Source organism: Micromys minutus (genome assembly GCF_963924665.1).
Source record: "Micromys minutus genome assembly, chromosome: 1".
NCBI lineage: Eukaryota > Metazoa > Chordata > Mammalia > Rodentia > Muridae > Micromys > Micromys minutus.
The window spans coordinates 232,380,715-232,408,705 of record NC_137969.1 but is presented as its reverse complement, the minus strand read 5'-3'; the positions used below and the strand labels follow the sequence as shown (position 1 = coordinate 232,408,705).

At 37.0% G+C, this 27,991-nt stretch overlaps 1 protein-coding gene across 16 annotated transcripts in view; it reads right to left on the bottom strand.

Annotated features, from left to right (window-relative positions):
* Nucleotides 1–27,991, bottom strand: part of NRXN3 (neurexin 3) — a gene marked incomplete at both ends in the record, with an annotated part of 1,482,596 nt that overhangs the window by 922,733 nt on the left and 531,872 nt on the right. For 11 of the 16 annotated variants that reach the window (XM_080922160.1, XM_080922175.1, XM_080922171.1 and 8 more), the window contains 2 exons: nucleotides 20,543–20,569; nucleotides 26,512–26,715. In XM_080922160.1, coding sequence (XP_080778286.1) covers nucleotides 20,543–20,569; nucleotides 26,512–26,715 — 231 coding nt within the window. The remainder of the gene's footprint in view (nucleotides 1–20,542; nucleotides 20,570–26,511; nucleotides 26,716–27,991) is intronic. The other 5 variants (XM_080922173.1, XM_080922174.1, XM_080922163.1 and 2 more) reach the window with 1 other exon arrangement.

Here is a 27,991-nt window from a genome sequence, read left to right as displayed (position 1 = left end):
GTATTAATTACTAGGGTTGCTAAAGAGCTCGGAAAACAACACAACTTATCTTCCAAACCCTGGAGATAGAATGGGGGAAAAGTAAGCAGACATTGGGGGGCAATAGTTTGAACTTCAGGTAGGTGGCATGGCAAGTGGGGGCATGTCATCCCTTAAAATGTCCATTTACTACCACTAGGTTATAAATCTTTAGGATTTGTATCTTCCTTCCCTTCGTGCACTGCTTCACAAGCAGAACTCAGTGTCAAGTTCCAGAAACAATATCCTATAAGGATCTGATTCATATATCAAGAAAACCAACAAATCCCAGCCTATATGGGCATCTCCACTTCAACGTCTTCCATGATATTATTAGTCGTCTGCAGTATTGAAACCATTCAGCAACAAAGATAGTAGTGTTAAGAGTGTTCAGTTTTCTCTGATCACAAGATTTGGCCTAATATTAGTAAACCAGAGTCAAGGTTCATTTGTATTTGAAAGGTGGAGGCAATTGTCCAAAGAAAGTCCTTTGGATTCCTTTGATCTGGCCATGTCGAAGAATTCATTCACTTTCCTGACCCCCTTTTTTATTCACTGAGAAAATGGATGAGATTATCCTTTTTTTTTTTTTTCTGTAGCAAGGACAGGGAAAATTTGTCCAAGGCCCATACAAAGAGGAAAATAGCTTAAACTGTACCTTAACTCCCAACGAAGCCCAATTGCATACTCTCCAGCATGAGCTATTTTAATTGGTAGTGAAGTTTAATTATGAAATAGTGGAACTCCTGTAGTTACAGCTGTTTTCCATGAACTACTGCCTCTTTATAAGGTAAAACATTGGGCTAAGTAGTCACACCTGGAATCTGGAATGAATCTCAGCAAGGATAGAACAGAGTATTCAATAGCGTTAACTCCTTATTGGAGCATCAAGAAGCAGCCTTCATTGACAGTTTGATTGATATAATTATGTGCAATTAAAAACCCTGATCACTATTTTTTCTCCATGAAACAAAGCTAACTTGTTTTGGGGTTTGAACCAATTTTGTAAAATAAACCAAAGAGATTCTTTTCAAACGCTTTCTCCCACCAAGGCCAGGGGAAGTGAAGGAACTTCTAGCTGGATCTTTTATATGAGATCCCAGGAAGAGGCTGAGAAGAAAGAACAACTTCATATACCTCAGTGGTAGTTCCACGGTTTATAAAGCAACTGTAAGTGGTGATGATAATTACGTGGGTAATTGTGGACTGTGGCTGGATCGATACTGCTATTCCACATCACAGGTTTCCTAGGAAATGTGAATATTCCATACAAATCATCAATAAATGAATGTGTAAGTATCCTATCCACTGAATATCATAAGTCATGCCATCAAACTGACACCTACAAGCTATGGCTTCAAAGTGAAAATGGGAGCTCTATTGTGACAGATCACACAGCTTTGATCTTCCAAATAGGCTAGTAAAGTTATATTTCTACCATCCCATTCTGAAGGAATTTGGCAAACATTATTGTTGCAGCTGACTTAACTTCTGTGTTATACTAAGATGTATTTTTTTTTTAGTTTTTCATTATATATATTTATTATACCAGAAAATGGTCTTTGAAATGCAATTTCTGACTTTAAGATTATGTGAAATGTGTTAAATATTTGCTGAGTTTAAAATGCAATTCAAAGAAGCTTCTGCAGATAGCCAATGTAACATTTCATTGTTGTCTAACTATAGAAGATCAAGGTAGTTTATGCACTAGAAATTGGCTAGATTTGGCCTTAAACATGATGGAGACATATATTTCAAATCATTCCCCTTAAAATACTTGCTACTGATGACTTCAGAGGGAGGTTCAGCATGCTTACATGCATGTATTACAGCACCCTTGAAGACCACAAAAATTAAGTAAAGTCACTAAACACTACTTCACTGTTAATCTCCTTTAATGCTCCAAAAGCTATAGTATTCTACTAAATACACATGGGATCATCCGTGGAAAAGTTATCATACCGGGATTTTAATTTTCCTTTAATTAAATGAATTCCCTATTAACACCTTGTGCTAAGATAATACAGGGAATATGTTCCCATGTTCGGTGGTCTGAATGAAAATGGCCCTCATAGGCTCATAAAGAATGATACTATTAGGGGGTATAGGCTTGTTGGAGAAAGCATGTCACTGGAGGCTTAGTGTCACTATCTCTTCCTGCTCCCTGCCAATCCAGATATAGAATTCTTAACTATGTTTTCAACACTATGCCTGCTTGCACACCGTGGTGTCTCTTCACAGACACAAACCCACTAAGACACCATGGTATAGATACATGTTTGTTAGGATCTATTCTCCCAGGCAACTGTACTTTAGAAACTTTATACTCTATTAGCAGAGATGCTAAATTTTGGCTTCTACCTTTAATAAAACTTAATTCAATTCCAAATCAAAGGGAAGTTCACAATTTAACTAATTCTGGCCTGACAAGTTCCTTTACAGCATCCATAAAGGATGGGTTTGAGAAGCATATTAAGACATTAAGACATAGTGCTGGGGCTCTTACCGGCATATAAAAATATTTTAAGCACACCATAAATAACCTAGAAGTATTTTACTTTAATCAACTAAACTGAGAATAATAACTCAGGCATCTATATTCCCTGAGATCATTTATTATGATGAAGTCATGCATGTGTGTGTGTGCACATGTGTGTGCACAAATACACACACACATGCGCGCGTGCACACACACAGATGTGAGTTCGGTTAGTATACTTATTTGAAAGGGCCTTTTTGAAATGCCATGGTTATTCGTTAATTCAGTCTCAGTCCCCTGCTTTCACTACCTCAAATTTTAACAGTTCACTTGCTTGTGGTGTTTTAGATTCTTCTATTACTCTTAACATGTCACAGAATTCATTAGTATTCATGGCTGACACTGGTATCAAATACCATTGCCTAGTAAGGCAACTTCTTTCAGGAAAGGCACTCTAATTAACTTCCTTAAGCTGCTTTTAATTCTCTTAGAGCCATTTCTTCAAATTCTGCTTAATTGAGGAAAGGCACTTGAATTTTTTATCCAAATCAACACAAAGCATATAAACACAGTCAATTTTCCTTGAATTTGTGTTTTTATACCCTCATTTTTTAAAAAAGAGTATTTTAACTAATTTTCTTTTCAAAGCTTTAGAAAATTATGACATAAGACCAGACCTCGTATGATGTTCTCTGTAAAATAATCCAACCTGGTTCCTTTAAGGTAAGATTTTTTCCCCAATCTGTAATTGTCAAAAACTCAGAACTTCTAAGAATCCACAGGGAAAGCAAACAGTGGCCAAACAGGAATTAAAGATTACTAACTACTGTGAAATCTGCTCTATTGCCTGACTGATTAACCCTGTGGATTCATGGATGTCTTAGCCCTACTAGTTTAATCTCTGATATCCTGATCTCATCATTTTTTTAAAGAATATGATTTAAGAGACATTTTAGTTGGCCTTCAACAAAAGCATTGGCTTGCTTCTAGAATAATAATATTAGGTCAGAATTTACAAAAAAAATACAGAATTTATAAAAAAAATATGTGTAATTGTGAATTTTTCTTATTAATTGAATAACCAAGAACAAAACAATGGATTTGTGAATCTCAAAAAGCTCCTCACCTCACTTAAAATTTGAATATAGACCCTTTCCTCAAGACAGTTCTAGGACATACATGCTCGCTTTTTTTTTCTCTTCCCACAAAGCTAGCATTCCTGCTCACCAAATACACTAACTACATTCTTCCACAGCTCTTAACCTTTGTGACTACCTCTGAACAGAATGCTGTCTCCTCCTTTCCATCCTTCTCAAGGTAAGATCCTTCACACTGAGCAGGCATCCGGTGTCTAAACTCAAATGTCATTTTCCCAGAAAGGCTTTTGTCCTACATAAATATTTACTTCCTCTTTTCTCTGGGTATTTACTTTTTACCCCATTTATCTTTGGCATTTGCCATTATTTGGATGTATTTATATGTTTATATACATAGGTCTTTATAAAGTATAGTCAGTTTTACTGCAGCATTCCTAGGACAGAGAATAAAAATCACTTTCAGTAAATAGTTCTTCATACTCCCAAATGTCTTTGAGTTTGGAATAATCTACTTCCCAAACATCATGGCTACAACTGTACATCTCCCATAATCCCAGTACAGAGCCTGAAAACTACTGCTCTTGGCCCTAAACTGACTGCCGACATTACTAATTCAAGTTTTTTGGAAGTTTGCCTTCTTCATGAGTTTATGTATTGACTACAGTTGATTTTGGAATCCAGTGGCAGAACTGTATCCAAATATACTTTTTATAGTTTCATAGTGACAGAGATAACTACAGTATTTACTCTCTGGCCATTTGTAGGAAAAGTTAGCCAACCCTAAGTAGATACCTCAAGTTTCCAGTCTTACTGGAAATATTCAGAGATAAAATTTATTCATGGCCAATGTCTCCTAGTATGAGATGAACACTGAAGTCTGGCATTATTTCCAGCTAAGGTGACATTCTTTATAAGAGAGATTGACAACCTGAAAGCCAATCTGCCTCCCCAACATGCATTTTAGCATCAACAGAATTACTCACTGCGGGCACTTAGATCAATTATAATTGAACTATAAACTAAGTGGAGATTTAGAAAGGAAAGCTAAACCAATATGTAATCACGTAAGCATGTGGTAAAATCCTCATCAATAAGTACCTGCTACCTGCAGGTAAATGTGACATGAACTGACTCAGGATGCAGAGGGTCTAAGTGAACCAGTTCTTTGACACAAATCAATTTGAACTGAAGGGCATTACCACACTATAGGAGAGCAAATGCTTGCCTTCTACAGCATTAGCAATAAAATCAAGCACAACCAAGTGTGCTGTTCCAGAGAGCAAAGTATACTTGTAAGTACAAGGAAAAACTCTCCCGGGAATACCAATGTTAGATGAAGTCTAGCTCCCTGAAGGGATGTTGTCATTTTCTTCTAACATTGTATTGAATAAGAACTGGCCATGAGGCTAAGATAGTCAAATGGCTCAGCATGACAGCTCGTACTATAGAGCCCCAAATCAGAATGAAGACAAGGCCATGACAAACTAGTACAGCTGCTCAGTGGAGGCCTGCATAAATTATTTCTTCCAGCAAGACATTGAAAATTGGCACAGCCTGCTTACCCACAGGGATGGCAGTCCTTGTGGCCACGTGTTTCACTTTCACTAGTTAACAGGAAATTATTTTGGTCTCATTCTCTTAATAAAACACTTTTAAAGAGGATATGGCTTTTGTTTAAAATATATATACAGCATTGCATAGTTTTTCTATCTTTCCCTCTGAAGGTAAATCATTGGCCTTATATTTAGAACAGGTGAAGATGATGCAGGAAAGTAAAGTGATGAGATTTTTATAGCACTCTGCTAAAAATGGCGAGATGGTAAATGGACAATTAATCCTTAAATGTTCTTTTTATAGCCCCACCCCAAATCCCAGAGGATGTCTGAGGCAATGGTACTTTAGTGTGATAATGTTCAAATTCAACTGTCTAGCTGCTGTGGAGCACTAGAGAATCAAATGGTAATTAAACCTATGGATCTTGAGGTTCAGTGAAAATGGAGGAGGAACTTGACTTTCCATTCATGGTAGACATCAGGGAAAACTGTTCCTTCAGAAGAAGTGAGGGCATCATAACATGAGCACTGGTAGGTATTAATATCATACAGGCAACACTGATCTTTGGTCATGAAATTAGCCTAGTCATAGAGTTCAAACCATTATAAATGGAATTCATAAATAAACCACGTTTTCATTCAACAGGAAAATGTGACTGGCTGCTCTATGCCATTGTGTGAAACGTTGTGTGGGGAAAAGGAGCTTATAAGATCCAACACTGATTTTTGGCCATGTCAGAAGCCATGCAAAAGATATTAGAAATCTATGAAATGCAGTATTGAAAGGACAAAGAATATAGAATAATCCAATTTTATAATATAGGTATATTATATTTCGGTAATTACATAGTAGAGAAATATGTCACAAAATCTGTCATAGTTTTGGGAGACTTCATTTCTTCACTTGTATGGCTCAGTAAGCAATGGTACATTTTTCCAGTGTGTGTTTCCATAGCATGAGACTTGGTTACATGATCCTTAGCAGTTTGGAGATCAGTATTTTGCAGTTCTGCCTTTACATTCCTAAGAATTTTATGATAAACTGTATACTTTACAAGGGAAGCTCATGCTTTACAATGGGTATGAGCCAGGAATTTCTTGTCTTCGCTCTTGAAGTGTCCCAGCCACCTGCTTTTTCATCCCAGGATGTAGAGTGATGAGTTTGTAGCTTGAATGACTGAATATCTGCATTCGCCTCTTATTTGACATATTAGGAAAGACGTTATGGAAAACTTACAACAGCTTCTATCCTGTTCTTTGAATGGGGGGCGAGCAGCTTGCATTCTGCACCATTAAAAGATACATGTGGGGCTGTAAACAATGGCGTAGACAATGAAGTGCTTTCTATACCAGCATGAGGACCTAAGTTGGAACCCCCACGGCCCACAGAAAAAGTTATGTTTGGCACCAAAGAGGCTTATGCCTGTCATCCCAACACTCAGGCAGTAGAGGTAGATGGAACTCTGGGAGTTCAGGGCCTGCTTGTTCTAAGTAGTGAGTTCATAGTGAGAACATCCAGAGCTACAAAGTGAGACCCGGTCTCAAATAAACAAAAACAAAAAGAACAAAAACAAAATAAAAAGTTGTTCAGAGAAATACTTCTGTATCCCAGCATGGCAAAGGGTTCGAAGATGTGGATCCAACAACTCACTGTTCTGCATGTCTAGCTGAATCACTGAGCTCCAGGTTCAACAAGAAACTCTGTGGGTCATTAAACACGCTGGAGAACAGATGAAGGCAGCCAATACTACCCTCAGGCACAGGCACACATACACATGCCCTTACCCATGAGTGTGCTCACACACACACACACACACACACACACACACACACACACACACATACACACACACACACATACACACACATACACACACACACACATACACACACACACACACATACACACAAACACACATACACACACACACACACACACACACATACACTCACACACACTTGTGCATATACCTGCACATACATGCCTATACACCACGAAATTACACACAGCACAAACACACCCAGATAATGTACCCAACAATTGAACAGAGCCCATTCTCATTAAATATAAGGCAATATTTTATAATATTCATCCTGGTTTTTCCCTCCTGTATATATTTCATTGTGGATAAACTTGTACATGCCTGATCCACATCTCAATCAACCATATCAGAGACAATATAACTCCTGAAAGACTGAATTAATGGTTTGAGCCCTGCAACTTCAATAGAGAAGCATCCCAACTCTTAATAATCCAGTCTTTTTTGAATAAACATAAAAAAATCTTTGAATTCATTCCATATAGGGTTCTGTACCAGCTGCCACAAACCCCTCCATTAGAACCCTAGAAATTATCAAGGGTTCACTCAACTTCTTCAAACACCAATCCTGTACTGTCTCCTCCAGCAGTTTACAAAAGAAGCAATTCCCTTTGACAAATCAGAAAGGTTAAAGGAATACCCAAGAGGCCTGAGAAACTGATGTTTCTATTGCCACAAGTTCAAATGATCACTGAGCAGGTTAAGTGCTAAGAGCTGTTAAGAGTACCAGTGGGGTTGGGTGCTCGTTTTATATTCTAGGGTAGGAAGTATATGGTTGAGAGCTATGCTGCTATTCATTTTCCTCTCCACTGAATGACATCATAGCTCTTACCATTAATAATGGGGCCTCAGAGAAACTACCCCAGGACCAAATCCTAATTATTATCAGAGAAAATTCAATAGAACCCGAGGCTCAGGCACTGCCCTATACAATACTGCCACCCAGGCTGGGAGTGCTATTTGATTTTTTATTTTGTTCTATTTTCTGAGTTATCTTAATTCTCTTTAAAGAATCCGTTTGAATCTTGTAAAGGTCTATAAAAATGATATGGGAATGGATACAGTTTTATATCTAAGATGGATAAGACATAAAACTTAGATAAATATAACATTACAGGAAAATAATGAGTTATGCCCTAAATATTTATAACAATATCCAATCTTTGAGGGAAAGATGAATCAGGTGATTTTGAAATTATATTTTCTAATATGTCTCTAAATATATCTTTGCATATACTAGGGCTTTAAAAGGGATTTTGGAAACACTTTTTTTTTTCAGAGATTGGACAAATATCTATAAATGGTTGTCTATAGGGTTTTCATCTGCTGAGCTGTGATTTTATATTTAGTGCATTTGGGATGTTTCCTTATACTGAGAAATCTATATTATCTTCATAGATTGATCCTGAGCTTCAGTTTCAAGATATTAAAATTATGCTTAACAATTGTTTAAGTAGATATAAATTAATGTCCTACTCTACATCTGACCTTGTGCTGGTCAGGGAAAATAAAATAATTGGTATATCTTCCCAAGTCGGGAAGTGCCAAGGGATGGTTTCATATATATAGGCAAGTAAACAAAGTGATGGTTCTAGAGTGACAGTTCTGAGGTGCTCACTGTACTGTGAGACCTTAAAGGTGGACAAAGCTTGACACCTTAGGGCAGTGAAAAGACCTCTGTGGGTGATTACAGTCACCCTTATTGTCATGGAAAGGATGATAGTTGACAGGCAGATACATAGAAAACTGGTATATGCAGTATAGAAAGTAGAGCATGGATGTCAGAAAGGGGTGTCCGAGTGCTCAGGTAACTGGGAAAACCCAAAACCTGCTGGCAAAGACTAGAGCACGAGGGTATTTTGGAAAGAGACAAGAGACAGGAATACCCACTCTATTAAAAGATGCTCTGAGAGAAGAAGTACCTTCATGGAATCAAGTGGAGGGGGAGAGAAAGTAGGAGTGGGAGAAAATGGGATAAGATTTGAAAAGTAAATACAGAGAATAACCAATATTTTTTTTTAAAAAAAGATTCTCAACAATGCATCTGGTTCAACAGCTTTCTAGGTAACCTCTCTTAATGTAGTCTATAGGCCTCCATGTAATTCCTAATACAGTCTCTAGCCTCATAAACCACAAGTTTATAGAACTAAACACTGAATTAGAGGCTAGTTATGAGTAATGATACACCATTAATATAAATATAGAATGCTATAGCCAGCTAAGAATGACTCTAGATGACCCAAGGTTTTAGAACAACAAATTAAAGAAACAGGATTTAACAGTGAATAACTGGATGTGTACTCTATCATATTCACTGTTGGTAATTATCTGCCCATTCCTTGACTTTCACATTCCCATATTAATAGCTGAGAGGGAGGAGGGAAGCCTTTGAAACCAGCAGACACAGTCAGAGGATAGGATTAGAATGTGTCTTGTTTCTGAAAGGAAGATAATGTACCACTCTATAAAACTTCGATAAACAAACATGACAATACAAGCCAAATCCTTATTTCAGGTTTTGACATGCACAAAATAATTAATGGTTGCTATTAAGATTTTACATAATCAGTAAAACTGTGAATTCCAAGTACTTTAAGAAATGATGCACAGGTGATCAATGCTTAAGTGCCTTTTACATGTGCTTAGCATCCACTTATGTTGTAGGAAAGAAGTAAAAGCCCACAAGACATATTTGTGAATGAGAAAGAGTAATGTGATATCTTCAGATCCAGTTTCCATGCCATTGAAGTGTTAATCACAATTTTCTTGCATGTGCACATCTATATGTTTTTTTTTAAGAACACAAATATGTAGTCGGATGAATAACTAATATGCTGGGTGATTCAATATCTAACTTTTCAAACTTCTCTGGCTATCGCTAAGGTTTTATTTTTAATTGATGGTTTATCCAGAGGCTTTGCTTGTCAATAATAGCAATCAGTGAAGCTAAAACTTCTAACTATTGGGAACTATGCCGACTATACCTACGTTGTGGGAGTTTTCTTGCAACTGATTGTTTCATCACACCGAGAGATGGCCACTCCTCTTTTACCTGGAGTTGCTAGGCCAATCAGGTTTTCCTCTCTCCATCCTCCTCAGTGTTTTCTCAGTCTTTGTAGGAAAAGAAATGTGTGTGCAATTCTCTATACCCAGAAAACCATGGACATCTAATATGCATGCCTTTACCCCGCCAGGTTTTTCATTTTTAACTTCTTGCTTTTTATTACTTCTGGAGAGGAGATGTTCCCTCTTGTTGCTGTAGATTTTTTCTTGTCCACACTGTGGATAACACCAGCTGTATAGCTGCCATCTCCTAAATTTCAGGACTTGCTTTCCTTCCACTCCTGGTGCAGATCAAGCCACCTCTAGCAGTTTAGTCTGCTTGAGGATTTCATGTCTGTTTGGTAGGATCTTTGAAGAATTTGATTGTTGGTGTGCGTGTTGGTTTTGTTTTTACTAATTCTGAGAGGAAAGTGTGTCATTACTTTAAATGCAAGAAAATACTCATTTTAAAAAATATGAAAATTGCCAAGACTCATGCCTGCCATTAGTCATCCTGAGACCTTTGGCAATACACTGGCTTCCATCATCCCAAATTCCTCCATTTGTATTATGGTGATATTAAATGTGTGCCCCAAAGGCTAAGGGGGCTCCTGAGCTTATAGTTGCTCAAAATGTTATGCCATAGAGCACATGATTTCTATTACATATTTCCTCTCTTTTGGCTGCACATCAACTTAAGAGTTTTCTTCAACCATTCAGGTTAATGGCCATGAATTATTTTAACTGGACACCTCTCCTCTGGCTTACATGCTGAATGACACTCTCTTGATTTTCATTTTCTAGAAGTCTGCCATTCAGTAGTCACTGCAGCTCTGTTGTCAACAGAGAGGAAAAGGATTGTGATGGAAGCCTAGCAATTTTGTTTCTGTATAGTACATAATCAAATGTTCTCAGGAACAGCTCAATTTTCAGGTGAAACTATATGTGTTTTTGGAAGATCTGTTTCAATTATATACTACAAAATTTAAGCAACTCCTAATTTTTAATAAACTCTGTTAAGTGTTATGTGATTCCAGTTATTTAAACAGTAGAATAAACAGAAAAACATTTAATTACTTATTAAATGTGTAAGTATACATCACAGTATGTTCATGGGCATGTGTGTGTGTGTGTGTGTGTGTGTGTGTGTTTGTGTGCATGTGCACATATGTCATGCTCAGAAGCCATCCAGGTTTGTAGTATGGCTGTTGGGTTTTGAACCTTAGTCCTCATGATTGTGTAGCAAGCTCTCTGAACCAATGAACAATCTTTCTGTCAAAACTATACCATTATCTTTTTAGAAATAGCATTGTTTAGTCTGGAAATTTCCTTCTCAGGTTGATCCTGAAATGAAAAACTTATTTGACTGAGCTTTTCAGAGTCAATAAGCAAACTTCTGTTTGTGGTTAAAAGCTCCAGAAAGTGTAGATTTCAAATTCCAATTGTCTATGTAGATGTAGATCAAACATGATTTTATATATATATATATATATATATATATATATATATATATATATATATATACATGTATATAGTTTACATGTACATATTTCATATATATTTAATATGTATATAAGATCTAATTAAATCAAAAATAGCTTTGGATACATTTATCTCACTACCAAGCAGAAATGAAGAGTTTTGGTGAATGGTCATTGTACAGTTATTACCTCATTAATTATTAAGCAACCAAACTATTCAAAAGGTAAACTAAGGTTTAATAAGGCTTTGAAGTTCATCTGAGAATTAATGTGTCATTAATCAGGAGTTCAGATTCAAAAGTGGCTAAGGGGCTTTGCTTGAGGAATAGAGGGGATGCAGTTTATAGAATGGAGACAAAATAACGTAGAGAGAACCTGTGATTGATTAATTATGCACTTTATTAGGTCTATGACATTGGAAAGTCAGTTAAATGGGCTACTGGATACTTCTCACACATTGGAATTACATTCTGATGTTTAAAAAGTACAGCTTTTAAAAATATATTTAAGAAACAACCTAGTATTTGCTTGTTCATTTTTAAGGCCTATCTGGCTTTGTCTGATCATTAATTACTCAGGCCTAATCTCAATCTAAATTTACTTTATGTCCTCTAGTATTCAAAATAAAAATTGTGCCTAATACTGGTGCTTACTGAACCTATCACTCCCAGATCTAACTATGACATTTAAACAAAATGTATCAGAATACATAAACACTCAAGATGCAGAAAAAGAGGAAATAGCATTTTGGCTCAAAAATGTGTTTGAAAGGTGAGTAGACATGCTGTTTTCATAGCTTCAAGCAAGAGTTCATATAATGATGTTCAAGTCAAAAGAAACAAGAACAAGGGGAGATAGACACAGCTCAGTGAGGAGTTCCATGCCTCTCCATGGACATTACACTTACAATGTGAAAGAAGAACTTATTTTGCTTAACTGAATGTCCTTTGTTCACTGTGAAAAAAGATATCTAAGAGTCTTCAGATAGATGAATTTGATTTCCTACTTCTCTAAAGGAAACAAGGTATGTTATTGGTGGGGTACGGAGATTGCCAGACAATATGAATTTCTTCTGCATTTTTCTTGAAAATCCACAATTTAAAAGTACAAATCTGACATATAGATAGATAGATATATAGATGATAGATAGATAGATAGATAGATCACCATAAATAAAAGTTTGAAACCCTTGCTTGATTAAGTTGATAGTATACATAAAAGTAGGCAAATGCTATATCTTAACGGCTTGGCTCTTAGTTCACAGTAGAATAGTCTTCAATTTAAAAAGATTGTTTGCCTATTTTGAAGATACTCAGATAGGGAAATTTCACTAGGTTATATCTTATTATTGAATAACACTCCTCATCTTGCTTATACTTATGGCTTCTTATTTCAAAAAAGTCTGTTCTCTTTTCTTTTTGTTTTGCCATTACTTTGACTTTAGATTAGACAAAAACTCCAACAAGCCCTCATTCATAACATCTCTGTAAGCTTGCATTTTATCTACTCTCTTTCTAGGTATATAATCCCAATTCTTATATTTTTCTAAATTCCATATGAATTGTAGGTGTTGACATATCATTCCAAGAATACTACTGCTTGTTAGATGCTCACTGTACACAAAAGATAATTCTCTATAGTCTGGAACTCAGGGAAGAGTGAAATACCATAGCAAAAGCATCATTGATTATAGATGCCCAACAAAACTTTCTTCTCCCTCTGTTAATATTTGGTTTGACTGGTTCTCAAAGGATATCCCCGAGAGTTGGAAAGAAATGGTATTGTTGTTATCACTGTTAAATTGACATTCATTTTCTACTTTCCTGAGAACCATGTCAGTATCTGATGACACAGAGCCATTAGCCCCGAGTATATATATAATTTTAATCATGCAGTAGGCTGGCTATGGAGAACTAGACGAGTTCACTCATCATGCCACATTCCAGCCAGCTGATTGCGTCTGAAATAAGAGTATGAAAGAAGTGCCCTTCTCAAAGAGAGCTAGCCGCCCTTTGTTTTCTCGTTGTTGTCCACATGCACTCAAAGATTTTCAAAGCCACAACAAAGAATATAGCCCGAGACAAAAACAGGCATCTTTTTTTTCTTATTTAGAAATCAACACTCTTGCCTCAAGAGTCCTTATTTCTCTGACTTTATTTCATTTTAGTTTTGTTTGTATTTATATAAAATTTATATTTGTAGATATCAAAGGCAACATTTTCTAATATAACCTATGCATTTTAAAGAGAATATTTTTAGTTTAGAATATTTTTAACTTTTTATTAAAATGATATCAAAGTCCCCCCAAACAAATGCAGAAGAATTTTCCTTTCTATTGGCTCTTAGTAGCTCTGATTGAACAGCAAGTATCTGTTTGACATAATATGCAGCGAAGAAGAAATCTTAAAACATGGTTTAAAGGGGTCCTTCTTAATACTTTTTAGTCCTTTTATTGTTTGAATAGTGGTTTCAGAAGTGTTTGCCTTTGGCAAAAGTAATTGGCTGGAAAGAAAATAAGAATAACAATTGTATAGATATCTACTGAGCAACTAACAAATACAGTGTAAGGACCCATTGTTATCCATTCCCAAACATGTGAAGTTCCCAATGTTTCATCTTTCTAATTGAGACACTTGGGCAGTATCTGTCATCACTACCACCATCCTTTCTTTAGCATGTTAACTATGTGTCACCAGTTCTTACATAGAAGGGTACTAAAAAATTTCCATTTTATAAGGGAAAAAATTGGAACTTGAAGAGAGTCTTCCAAAGTTTCATAGATGACTCATGAGAAAAGCAGGTATTGATTTTAGCTATTTGGATCCAGGTCCCTCCTCACAGTAAATTGCCCCTCAGTTGATATTCTAACAAAGGTCAACATTAATATAGAGAAAAAGACAAACGTTGATAAGTTGATACTATCTTGTAATATCCTGATTGACATATACAGCTATAGCAGAGTATTAATAAAATGCTTCGAGTAACAGTGGTCATCAATCCATTAAAAGGCAGTGGTCTCTATTTGTAACTGGAGACATGAAAGTATTAAAAGAAAATAATCTATAGGTAAAAATGAGCTGTCATATTTTGTATATGACATCTTTTGAAAAGCTATTTGTAATTAATCTGTAATAGTTTTATACTATGATACAGTATGCAAACATAAGGAAAAACAGGCATTCACATAGAATTAAGTGTGTGTTTGTACCACCCTGTTTGAGTGCCTATCAATATGTACTGATGCTCCAGCCTAGCAATTCAACTTGTAAAGACTTACCCAAGAAATGTTATTATAGATGTGAGAAAAGACTAGTTTTTTTTAATCTTACATTTTCTTACTTTTTGTAGTAATAAAAGTAGTGAAAAATTACCCAATTATAGTCGTAGTCTAGATCATTAAAAAAAACAGATATTATAAAGTACTATATCTTTTCAAATGCTGTATTATATGATTATTCAAAAGAATAAATAAAATTTTAATATTATTCCAGGACTATTTCCTGTCTTAGCTATTTTCTTATTGTTATAACAAAATGTCTGATAAAAGCAATGTTCAACATGAAGGTTCTATAGCTTATTCCTGCAGGGGAGGCCTAAGTGTGAGGCAGCTGGCTGCACTTTGGCCATAGTCAGGAGACAGAAAAGATAAAGGGTCGTGCTAAGCTCACTCTCTCCTGTGAGTTCCTGTGCTATTCAAACCTTTGGGATAGCACGGACTGAAGTTTAGACAGTCTCTTCTCAGTTGATTCACTCTCAAAATTTTCTCATAGATATGCACAGAAGTGATTGTAGATCCTGTCAAATTACCTTGATAATCAATGTTAACCAGCCACAATCTCTTAGAAAAGGTATATTTGAAAAAAAAAAAAATGTGGAAGACTGTTAATGCCTGAGTCAAAGACATAGGAAGAGTGAACAAAATTACATGTTATACATTAACAAACTATCTCTGAAGGAATGTGTATGAAACATTGGTATACCTTACTGTCTTTGAGGAGGGGATTGGGTGGCTAATATCAAAGTCAGAAGAGAGAATTTTTATTGCCAATGTCTTCTATCCCATATAAGTCTTTAAGTAATAAAAAGTAAAAACAGTTTGAATTTTTTTCAAAAAGTTTGGCTATTATCACTTAGTATAAAAATGGAAACTTTCAGGCACCATGCACACAGACAGATCAATAAAGAATCATTATGCATGAGACCTTACTCTCGTGAGTTTTCCCAATCCACTAAACGTCCAAGATAAGTGGCTGTCTGTGATGAGAATGGACAAAACATAGTTTTAGAATTTCCTTCCCCAAGACTTAAGGGTGAAGAATCAGCCTCTCCGGGAGAGTCTGTGACAAATGTGAGTTAAACAGATGAGTGAAATAAAACAGTTCTGTGAGTCTCAGGTAGATTGGGCCAGAGGACAGAATCACATATTCTGATACTATTCTATGAAGAGGAGATACATGGAGAGAGGGATGGGAAGCAAGAAGAAAGGTGGTCACGAGGAAATAACAGAAGGAGAGAAAAAGACAGATATCTAATACAACAAAATGTAACCTGCCAAGCTATGTTTAAATTGAGCAAAAACTACTCACACACTGTTGACTTTGCCAAAACTATGTGTGGAGTGGGCAGAGAAAATGAAGGTAGGAGCAAAGGCAAAAGACAAAGACAAGGTACAAAATATAGAATCTGATATGTGAACAGAAGAAACTCTCCAGCAAACCTGAGTAGCTTTCAGAGCCAGGATGTGAAAGAATGAATCGTTATTTCAAGGTTCACTGATCTCTGACCGTGCATGCCTTTCGCTGACGTCATGTACCTAAAAAGCAACATGTTCAGAAAAGTTTCCCTGTGGCACCTGAGTATCCTAACATTCATTTTTTATGACCTTCCAGGTATGTCAAAGAAAATATGAACCTGTTATAGAAAAATTAATAAGACTTCAAATTTCAAGTAATTATAAAGAGGTTGTGGTTTCTACATCTACCTAAGCAGTGAAGCAATTGTTCAAAGTTGCTAAAGGCCACATGATAGGGCTGCTAACCTGTGAGAGGAGGTTCACATTGAGAAAGCAAAGGGCAAATTGATATCTGTCAATATGTATTCACTCCATTTATTTCACTGTTGCCGTACTTAGTGAACACAAGGGTCTAGCATTCATTCATACTTCACATGTCTTGACATCTGCAGAATTATGGCACAGATACAATCCCTTAAATAAAGTAAAAGTCAGAAAATCATGATCATGCTCCAAACTTTCATTGCCGCAAACATTCCAATCAATGAGAACATCTTACCTGTTTTCAGAAGGGGATGCCGGGTTTGTGGCCCACCTCAAGCAACCAGAACCATGGCAATAGGCAATTTCCTCCAGAATTCTCCAGATAGCAGCTCTGATTTTGTTAACAGACTTCCAGGTCAACCTGGAGTTCATTCCCCCACAATGACTACTGACCCTGTTATTTTTTCGAATTAAAAAAAATAGATTCTAAACTGTAATCTTTCTTTTTAAAATATCTTTAAACACATGCTTGACAGATGAACCAAATACAGAGATGAGCTAATTTAACCAAAGATCTTGTTGTGCAGACTCTGAGATGTTGGGTGAGAGTGATAATGATGGAATTTATGATGTGCTTCCCTAGAAGGATTTGGAAGTTGGAGGCAGTAAGATTTAGAATAAGTGATGATAGAAAACATCAGAGACACCAAGAGAGACACAGTGTGAGAACTGAGTATGCAGAGAAACTCTGAAGGGGAAGAAGTTGCTGATACGATGGCCAAAGGAAGCTGGCCATATGAAAGTTCCATCTCTGCCTCAAGACTTCCCTTGTCTCTCTGTTTTCATGTTTTCTCTCCTTTAAAAACATCACAGAATCCCTAGGAAATAACCATTTCCAAAAAATCTCCTGTAGCAGATAAATGAGAAATGCACAGCAGCCATTATTTTCCCTAAATAACTTTGCAGAGAACCAACATTTTATAAAAGAGATACCAGAAAAGGTTCTGAATGTGTGTTGAGATGTAACTCATTCAATTCAGTATGCCTCCTGTAGGAGAATTATCACCCAAGACTGGCTCAAAACCTCCACAATAACACTCTGTGCCTTCACTGAGATAGTAGGAGACAAAGCTAAGGCTGAGAAAGAATTCTTCCTCCCTCCCAATCTCAGGGATACAAGGTAATGTTATTTCCATAAAGGGGAACTCTGGTTGGGTAAGAAGCAGCAAGAAATCACACTCCTATTAAAGAAACAACTTCATATGTCAAATGAGACAAAGCTGTGAATCCTGATGCAAAATCAACAAGAAGATGCTCCAATCACTGGTATATTATTTTCCTCCAAATTTAGTTGCATAGTGTTCTCAAGTTCTTTCATCCATGTGCCAATAATATAAAAGGTGGACTAGAGAAGATAATCCAAATGAAGAAAATTGAGGCTGTTTTTAACCACTTAGACATCCATTCTTATTACAGGCTTTTGCATAAAGCATCATTTTGGTTCCAATTTCAACCATAACAATACTTCAATCATAAAATTTACCTCAGGAAAATGTGTCACATTTGCTCTGTGATTCTACATTACTCTGTGTCTATGTCTGCACACTTCTGTACTAGTAATGCTAGATTTGCTTACAGAAACTCTTTTCTCTTTGAGACAATTATGATTCAGCCACTGGATAGCATACTACTATCCTGATGGACTTTGTAAAATTAACTCTCAGCATCTTAAATTATTATCATGAGAATTGAAAAGGAAGACTTCAAATCAAATCTACCCAGTCCTTAAATGAAGACCAGTAATAGACTCTCCATGCTGTGCTCAAGGGGGCTGAGAACATATCCTTGCTGCAATGTTTTCAATGTGCTCATGGTTCTGAATGGAAAACTCTCTACCAGCTTCTCCCAGCCACGATAATACTGGTACCATCCTGGATTGGCCACATGGGATATATAAAATTGGTTCCATGAACCAGTGGGGCTGGAACAGGAAAACACTTGTTGATAACTTGATTAAATAAGCTTCAGTTCTTCTCTTCAATTAAGTCTCCAAAGTCAATGATGCACTGTGGAAATGAGACTCTCTACCCAATGTTCAATTTCTATCTATAAGTCAGTGTAAAAGGAAAGGAAAAAAAAAAATCTTCTCATAGAAATGCAATGCTATAACTTCTAAAGAAGTCAGATTCAAGTTGACATATAAGATTTCATTTACAAAATGTCCAGAGAGAAACAAATGTGCAGGAAAACATGTACATCAGTAGTTTTCTAGCACTAAAGGTAGAAGCAGGATTTAAATGCAAATGGTTAAGTGAGGAATCTGGTGGGTGATGACAATGATCTTAATGTGATGGAGGGGATGCCTGCACAAGTCTATAAACTTAATTTATAGGCTCTTGATAAGTGACTTTGGCAGATCAAAATTATATCTTCAAATGCTGTTTAAAACAACAAAATTTTCAAAACTCTAGGCTTTGGAGAGAAAGAGTGTTTTAATTAGGCTTTTGGCCATCTAACATGAGAAATTTCTGCCTAATTAGAAATATTTTAACACAGCAAAATAGAACATTGCTTAGAATAACTGTAAATAATGCCAAGATATGTGCAAATCTTTCTATGGAGTGTTTATTTATATATGTGACTTTTCTTACATTTCCTTAAGTTATAAGAAAAATGTTTTCCTAGAATGTGTAGAACTATGCCTCACTAATTTGTCAAACTGATACTATGTCTAAGAAAGAAGTCTGATCCAGCAACTATATAATTCTTGTAAGATGGAAGTATCAGGTCAATGACAGATATAAGTTAATTTGCAATCCTCTTTCTGTGTTCATTCATCCACAAAGACTCTAGTAAAGAAAAAAGCAGAACCCAGATAACCATGTTGTCTGTGTGCTAGGATGCTTTAATGATTGAGTTGTTCTTGCAGAATGCTCCATGGACTAATTTCGTAAATGCAGAATGGAAGTACATCTGGTAAAGAGACATGTACAGAAGAGATGAAGGCTACTTCCACACAAGTCAGTGATCTCTCCTCTCTATGGATAGAGAACTGATGCTTTCTAAGGCAGTTGGCCCTGCTCAATGAAGAATCCTAAAATCTTGAATTATATCTTTGAAAAGAGTGGTCTGGGTGAGCCATTCAACTGGCACTGAATTAGAATTCAACTTCATCTGAATTAGAAAGAAATCTTTTCATTGTTTTGAGTCACTGAGATTTTGTTATACAAGGGAGAATTAATTAGCAATATTAATTAGTTAAGCCAACTGGTGTAAGACATCAGAGCACTCAGAAAATATTTTCCCTTTTAATCATTATGGCCGATTCTTTGCAGTTCCATCACTTCTTTGTCTTCCTCTTTCCCTTCCTCCTCACCGAGAGTTAATGTTCACTTTTAAGAGAGAGGAAGAAAGATAATGAGATGTTTTCAGCATGTATATCTTAGGATCTTTCAAGAGTGGGGACACTTGAGTGGACAGTGGGGAAAAGGATGGATGGTAACCCTCCTTTAAAGAAACTATAATGAAATGTTGGTTAAAATATTGCATCATCTCCAAGAACTGGCTATTGCCTGCCCCTCTCAAATCCACTAGAGTGAAAAAATGCCAGAGAAGAAAGGTCAGAGTCAGCAGCCACCTCTGGGTCATGAACTTTGCATTTGGATACTCTAGTTTTGGGTAATGGAGAAGTGCATACTGGCTGCTCTCAACTAAAGTTTTTTATTTACTCCAAGAGTAAATTCTGAAGACAACATATTACCATTGTAATTCGTTTTTAGGTGATCTCAGGATCCACAACCCTTTCCTCCTTTTCTGCATATAGAACAAATGCAAGAAAAGGGGGAAGGGAGGGCCCATCCCCATCAAAGACACCATACACCAAAACTTATAAGAAACACCACCCCAACCCTTTGTTTGTTACCTTTGACTCCCCTCCAAACTTGTCAAAAAAAATAAAGCAATCCAAATAAAAAACAGAGCTCATAAAACAGTAAAAATAAAGTCAGTTTTTCTTTTCTTTTTAAAGAACAAAATGAAACGTGAGGAAAAACTTACTGGAGTTACAGTTTATCCTGATACAGTCTAGATGGGGAAAAATAAATGAAAGATGAAATTGCATCCTTCAAGGTAACAGCTGCAGACATCCAAAAACAATCAGTCCACCCTTCCGGGGACAGACACACGCAAGAAATGTGGCCATTTTATATTTATATATATATATACATATACAATATGTACAAGAATAATGGTGGGTGTATATGTACAGTATATTAACTAGTAAAGTTTGATACATATATATATACACACACACACATATATACACATATGTATAGAGATATATACTGGTATACATATATATCCACAATAGACATCAAGACTAATTCTCTATTTCTTTCATTTTTAAAAATGCCCTATTCATTTATATAAAATATTACACAGTTGGGTTTTGAAATGTTAATTTTGTCATATTTTGGAAATTAGAAAAATTCTTCCACCAAATACAGATTATAACTTTGAATTTATGCCCTTAAAGTGATCTTTGAAAGCATTAAAGAGAATTTTGAACTAGTGTTCCAAAAATAATCGCCAGTCTGACACATTGTATCAAATTTTTTTTAAGAAAAATATATACCCTTGAAGTTTCACAGGGTAGTATTTAACCCTTTCTCTTTTTCTAAGATCTATCTCCCTCCACCCTCACTTTAGGTTGGGCCCCAAAGACTATAGGAATTTGTCTAGGCATACTTGCCATCACCCTTAGACATGAGGAAAGGGTTAACACCACCTGGTCATTTTCTTTCATAAAATGGCCACTTGCAAACAGCTAACCGCACAAACACTCATCACAGATTTTAGAGAGGTGGGGTCAATCAGGTATAGGGTACAAAAACCCTAGGAGGTTATTAAAATTGATTGACTTTCCTGATTGTCATTGGTTCAAAGGCTCCCAGACCAACCCACTCACGAAGCCTATCTCTGTCTTCCTGCCCAAATGCTCAGACGAAATGAAGTGTCTAGAGCATTCAGGGAGAAGGCAGGGGAGGTGCGTGTGGAGGAGGTCATGGGTTCCTTTGACACCCTGCCTATTTTACTCTGCAAGTTTGAATCACGGCAAGAGAAAAATCCTTTGTTTTAGGTTTAATCTTTGAAATGGGAAACATAAAGGATTGCCTAATTGCCTACTGACAACCACACTAACACTACTGTGCCAGAACTCAGAGTTGCTATTGTTTTATTAATTTCTGTCTGACAGTTATAGGCACACATGATGGGAATTACTGAGTGGAGCTCATGAGAGGTAGGTGGGGAACTGGGCGGCCACCCATGGCTAGAGAAATGTCTTAGCAACTGTTACCAAATGGCCCAGATGAACCTCAGGTTGGTTCGGGTTGGTGGAAACTCCACTCAGGATTTATATCAACTCAAATGTTAAAAGGTCAAAGCCAATATGAGAACAGATAGAAAGCTATAAGGGAAACATAGCAGTGGATGAAACTATGCTCTTTTACTGCTTAAGGCTTACCCAATAGTTTTCAGAGGACAAGAATAACATAATGCCACAGTTTAGATTCCCCTAAAGTGAGCATGTGAAATAAGACTTAGTGGCAACCAGGCCAGCAGAAGAGAAGAAGTTAGGAGAAATTTATAATATCCAGTCATCCTGAAGACTGAGGAGGCAGGCAACTTGCATTTTTTTTCTTATTTTTATTTTGTTTTGTCCCCCAGAAGAACATCTCTTGAAAAAAATCTGGGTTTGGTTTCGTGCGGTTAGGTTTGTCATGTGTCGTCAACCGCAACAGAAAAGTGGGAGCAAACAGCCCTGGAGCAATTGGTACGATCACCAGACAGAGAAGGCCATGCCCCTAGTGGGGCTGAGGAGGCGGGCAGGCAGGGAGGAGGGGTGGGACTTGTGCTATTGGCTGCACCTAACCTCACCCAGAGCTGGAGAAATACCTCTTCCCAACTTATTGAAGAAGAAGGAGAGGAAACAGGGTATGGGTAGACATGCTTAGGAAAAAAGGAAAAGAGGGATGGACCTAAAGTCATCAACCCGAGGACTGCAAACAAGAAAGAGTTTCCCTCTTTGGTTGTGTGAAGCTGAGGATTTCATATTTAGATGGGAGTGTGGTATAAGAAGAGGTATTTCAGGTTGGCTCATCTTCCTGGGCATGCTCATAGGTCCACGAAATGTAAATAGTACAAATAGTACATTTAAATCAACATGAGAACCTAGAGGCTTTCAGGAATGGCAGACAATATGCTTAAGTCAGAGTACATTTAATCATTGTATTATTTTACCTAAAGAATGAGAGTTTTGTGGGAAAAAAAACATCCCCAGTGTCTTTTTTAGAATATCTGAGGCTACATTCTTGTTAGTGAGAACATGTATTATTTATTTATTTATTCATTCATTTTTATGAAAAAGATGAGCCAGGAGAATGATTTTGGGAAGGCGCCCCCTTTGGATCTATCTTCTGTAGTGCTTTCCCTGACTGAAAAATCATTCGTGCAAGTGCATTTGGGTATGTGTGCATATGCGTGCTTTTTATTTTGTTTATATCTTCTGGTTTATCTCAGTAAAGTGGGAGAAATGATGGTTTTCCATACTGGTGAACTGGGCGCTAGGTCTGGAAACCATGAGTGCTCCTGAAAGCTGTAGGATTTTCAGTTATGTCAAAGCAACATTCGGGATGTCTAGAGAAGAGATGTCTGGAGAAATCCGTTGTGATTGGCTGAATGCCTAACAATATTCTTAGAGTCTCTAGTGGGAAACGAGGGTTCCCCCAGTACTATGCTGAGGATGCCAAAGGCCTTATCGGTGGCTTTTCTGTTCTGTGGCTCAATTAAAACTGAACACTAAGGTAAAGAGGGGTCCCCTGTGTGGATTTCTCAAGAATGACTGTCAAGAATGTTACCATTCAGACATTCCCATCACTGACCCAAAATACAGTATATAGCAAAAGTCAGAACATAAGGATCTAGCAGTTTAAAGACAGGGGTTCTAATCTGATCTCTGCTACTTTCTTCCTACAAAAGCTTCATGTCTATAAAAGCAAACATAAAAAAAAAAAACCCACTTTGCTCATTTACCTTTTAAAAATGTTGCTGGATTAAAATATAACACAATCTTTGAGATCTTTAAATGTACTTTGATGTCAAAATGCTGTTACTTCATCTTTTAATCCACAAGAAACAACAGGCAGTTTTATAACTTTTAAAATCATATTGCCTGGTGTATGACACCAGGTAGGCCTGCTTAGGTTACATATGCCTGTCTTTAGAAAAGAAAACCTTAGAAAAATTCTAGCTTTATTGGCGTGTAGAAGTTATGTTATGTCAGAGAAATATATACTAGGTTTTTCTCACAGGAGTTCACATAGGTTAACAATTTGAATAAATTAAGAATATGCTTTATGTGGGCTGTAAGAGGGGAACAACTTAAAATACAAACACCCCAGAGGCTAGCCTGAGCTACTCCTGGCTAAACAACTTCAGGCTATCTTTGGCTACAGAATGAGACTTTGCCTGAGAAAGAAAATATAGTAAGAGAACAAAGTAACTTTGGGGGACAAAGTACTATGTGTGGATGCAAACTGGAGATAATTTTCTTCTATAGTTAATAGAAAAAAATGACTATAACAAGAAGGAGAATGTGTTTGGGATTGGGAGTGCTAAAACCTTTATATAAATTCTGAGTATAAAGACTGTATACATGCAAGGATTAATGTTTCCTTTCCTATGTCAGGCTTGAAAGAAAATGACATAATCCAAAGGCATAATTGTGATGTGCCATAGCCCTGGGGCTGAAGCACACCTGTCTTGTTCTAATGATGTAGAGACTCCTTCAGCCAGGTTGTTTCATCATAGTAGGAGCTAGATTGAGGTTGAGCTGAAAAATGCCAAAAGGTTCCTTGTTTCGCCACGGTTTAAAATAGAAAGGTATGAATATTGGGTTTCTAAGAATACATTTAGCATCTATGAATAACTCTGTGTGTGTGTGTGTGTGTGTGTGTGTGTGTGTGTGTGTGTGTGTGTGTTGTCTTAGAGGGGGGCGGGGATCTCTGACTTCAGTTTTCCTTGGAATGTGGTGCCTGTCAAGGTTGCCTTCTTAGCTTCCACACAGCAGCAGTTAATGAGAAAAACAAATTGTCTACGAAAAGACACACATGTATTCTCTGGGATGCTGTGAGGCTCCTTCCTGCCCATATGTTCATATTCCTCTTACTTCAAAGTCAACACAGAGGGAAAGACTGTCTTGCTTTGCTGGGGTTGAGCCACACAAGGTGTCATATTTGATTTTATCCTCTATATCATGCTTTGGGGTGGGCTGTTGTTCTCTCTGCTGTTTTTCCAGAGGAGTAGATTAGGATATCTGGTTGTTGGTTTTAGGTAATGTAACATGCTAGGTTTGGTCCAATTGAGGAGGGAAGGGTTCTGCGGGAGGGCAGGCAGGAGGGGCAGAGGAAAGCCAGTCCCTGTAGGCTTCTCAGTACTCTGTGTTCTCAAGGCTGTTTGCTATGCGGGCCGCAGGCTTTGGGCCTTTGAAGGGTTGAATACCATCTTTTGATTTACCATGGTGGATGGTAGGGAAGATTGAAAACTCAAGAACACAGATACATATACAAACACACAGTAAAAGTTCCAGCAACAGAATAATAGTTAAAAAGAACAAACCTAAAATAATCAAATACATATATGTACATAGACAAGGGGGGAAAAAGCAAGAGACATACTGAAAGCAAAAAGCAGATGAGATTAGACAGGAAAACGTGCACTGTGTCATAAACGCTAAAAACCAGGAGTTATAAGCACAGAAATAAATGAGCCACTACTCAAAACAGTCCCATGTCTTCCAGGTTTTCATCTTTTGGAATTGGTACCAGTCAACCTGACAGCAACTAAGAATTGTGTTATTTAAGAAACCGCCTTCAGTCAGCATAGGTAGAGTTTTCGATGCTATTGCATCAGGGAATTTTGTCTGTGTCTCTGGCAAATCATTATTTAAAAGCTCTTTATCCAAACATAGTCTACAGACCTACATGAATCTACCAGCTTAGAAGTGTGGATTCAGCTAAATCATTCATTCTGATGTCTCTGAGTTGTTGACTTTCTGCTGAGTGAAAAGAGCAGAAGTATTTAGCACGATTTTTTTAACCCATTCTCCACAGAAAATGATTAGGATCCAGTAAAGAGAGTCAACGGTAGGAAAGAATGTGAGGCTGTATGGATCTAATGGATATCCATTAGAGGTAACTGCAGAGGAAGAACACAGCTTGTCCCAATAAAGCTACAAGTCTGATATCATATTCATTTCTTTTTCAAATCTAGGTGAAGTTAATATGTGTGGAATGGGGCAAATGGGGCAACTGTGGACATTATGAGGCAACATTCTTCATCTGAAAGAGCTTTGGATTAAGAACACCAGTGTGTAAATATCAGGAGGCACACCTTTCATAGTCAGATGCTCTGAGCTATTTTCCATGGAATAAAAGGGACAATGTAGCTTTCTGTCTGTCTTGCTAGGAATGACTTTAAGATCTCAGTAACATGGGGGCCACCAGAATAATACATAGGAATAGTTACTAGGGAACTAGAAACAAGGCACAGTGTAGCCCTCTCCAAACAATTCTCTCCTTTTGTCTCCTCCCTTCAAACTTTGACTGTTTTGAGTGGTGACCAAGGAGGTGGATTTAATGGGAATATGATTGATTGATCAAAAGATGGACCAAAGTAGCGTGTTTTACACAAAGCTAAACAATTCCAAAAAATCAAGAAAGGAAACTTAGAAAACGAGTAATCTACTAAGGAAGTCACCACCATCAGAGACCAAAAAATTGACATCAAACCCTCATGCAGAAACAGGGAGAAGGTATTTGTTGCTATTCTTTTTTAATCCATGGTCTATTAAACAAAAGGTGACTGGCTAACTTTCAAGAAACAAAGAATTCAATGAAAATAATGGAAATCAGAAAAGAAGAGAAGACAAGCCCAAACAGAATGCCAGAGGGTCCTTTATACGATACCTAAGTTAACCATGAGCTTGACACGCCCACCATCCAACTCTAGACGCAGTGTATCTGCAGAGTCTCTGGAGGTAGTGGCTACCAGTAGCCCATAGGCTCGCTGTGACATGAAGCGGAAGGAAACATCCTCTGCCTCCGTGTGCATCACCATGGGCATGATGATCTTCATATACATGCTGCCATCATAGCTCAGGATGGATGCCTCTGCCAAAAAGAGAATAAAGATCATTAGCACAGGGAACGTTAGAGTTGGAAGGGCCTTTTTCATTATTCCCTAAGTAAAGGTAGCACCAAGTTGGTAATGAAGTAATCTGTATTTAATACAACTCTACTTCAAATTTTTACATATCAAATCGTTGCTCCTTATAGGTTTTACAGTAAATAGGCAGGTGAAAGAGAACCCCTATGTTGAAAGGAAACCCAGAAGGCATGAATAACTGTATTAAAACACAGAATGGATAAATGGCAGCTGTATTGTATAGCTGTTAATAACATCTGAAGGATGAAAAGGAATGTGTGCTATCAGTGACTAAGGCAGGCAGAGTAGTATCTGAGCAGGTCTTGGTAATAGGAGGGCTACCATGAAGGAAATAAGACCATCAGATCTTACACAAAGAATAAACAATATCTCTATCAACATAAAGGGAATGAAGAAAGAAATTCTGAGATAATAATGAATTATTCCATTTAGATCAGTCACCTTGCTATATCTATAGATTTTATGTCTGTGGATACAAGGAACCATGAATAAAAAATGTTTAAGACATCCACCTGTTTCAAACAGATGCAAATGCATAGAATAGCTTTCTTGACATTATCTCCTAAACGACTTTTACATACCATTTACAGTGCATTAGACATTGGAAGCAATCCAGAAATTGTTTAAAATATGGAGAAATATATGTGAAAGTCATATTCTAATGTTGATTCCTTTTATATTGCTTTGAGAAACCACAAAGTTGGTATCCTCAAAGATGTGGGACCAGTGAGCCACAGATACCAAGAATGGGATTGCTTGTTTCTTACTTGTTAAAGGTAGATTGAGCCTGGAATACAATCAGTAGCCCTTGGTAGCTCCTTGGAAGTTAAGAATTAAGCAGGTGGGAGCTTGCAATGCTTTTCAGATTAATGTATTAGTTTGTTGCATACCAAAGATCTTCCTAACTATTGAGGGCTTTAGAACAATGGAAAGAGACAAAATCCATTTTTAAGTATAAAAAGAACAGGGGCATAGAAAGAAAGGATTTATGCAGACCATAAGGAAGATTTTGAAAGTCACAACCCTACCCAATGACACATCAGACTGAAAGCCTCTTGAAAGGCACACACTCATATTTCTGGAAAGCAATATTGCTCAGATAGAACCCTTGCCACCTAAAGCTATGTGTTATATATTTAAAGTTCTTAAGTGGTCATAAAAATGTGAGAGTTACCAGAACCATCATAATAAAAGGCACATGATGATCTGTTAGACTGGATC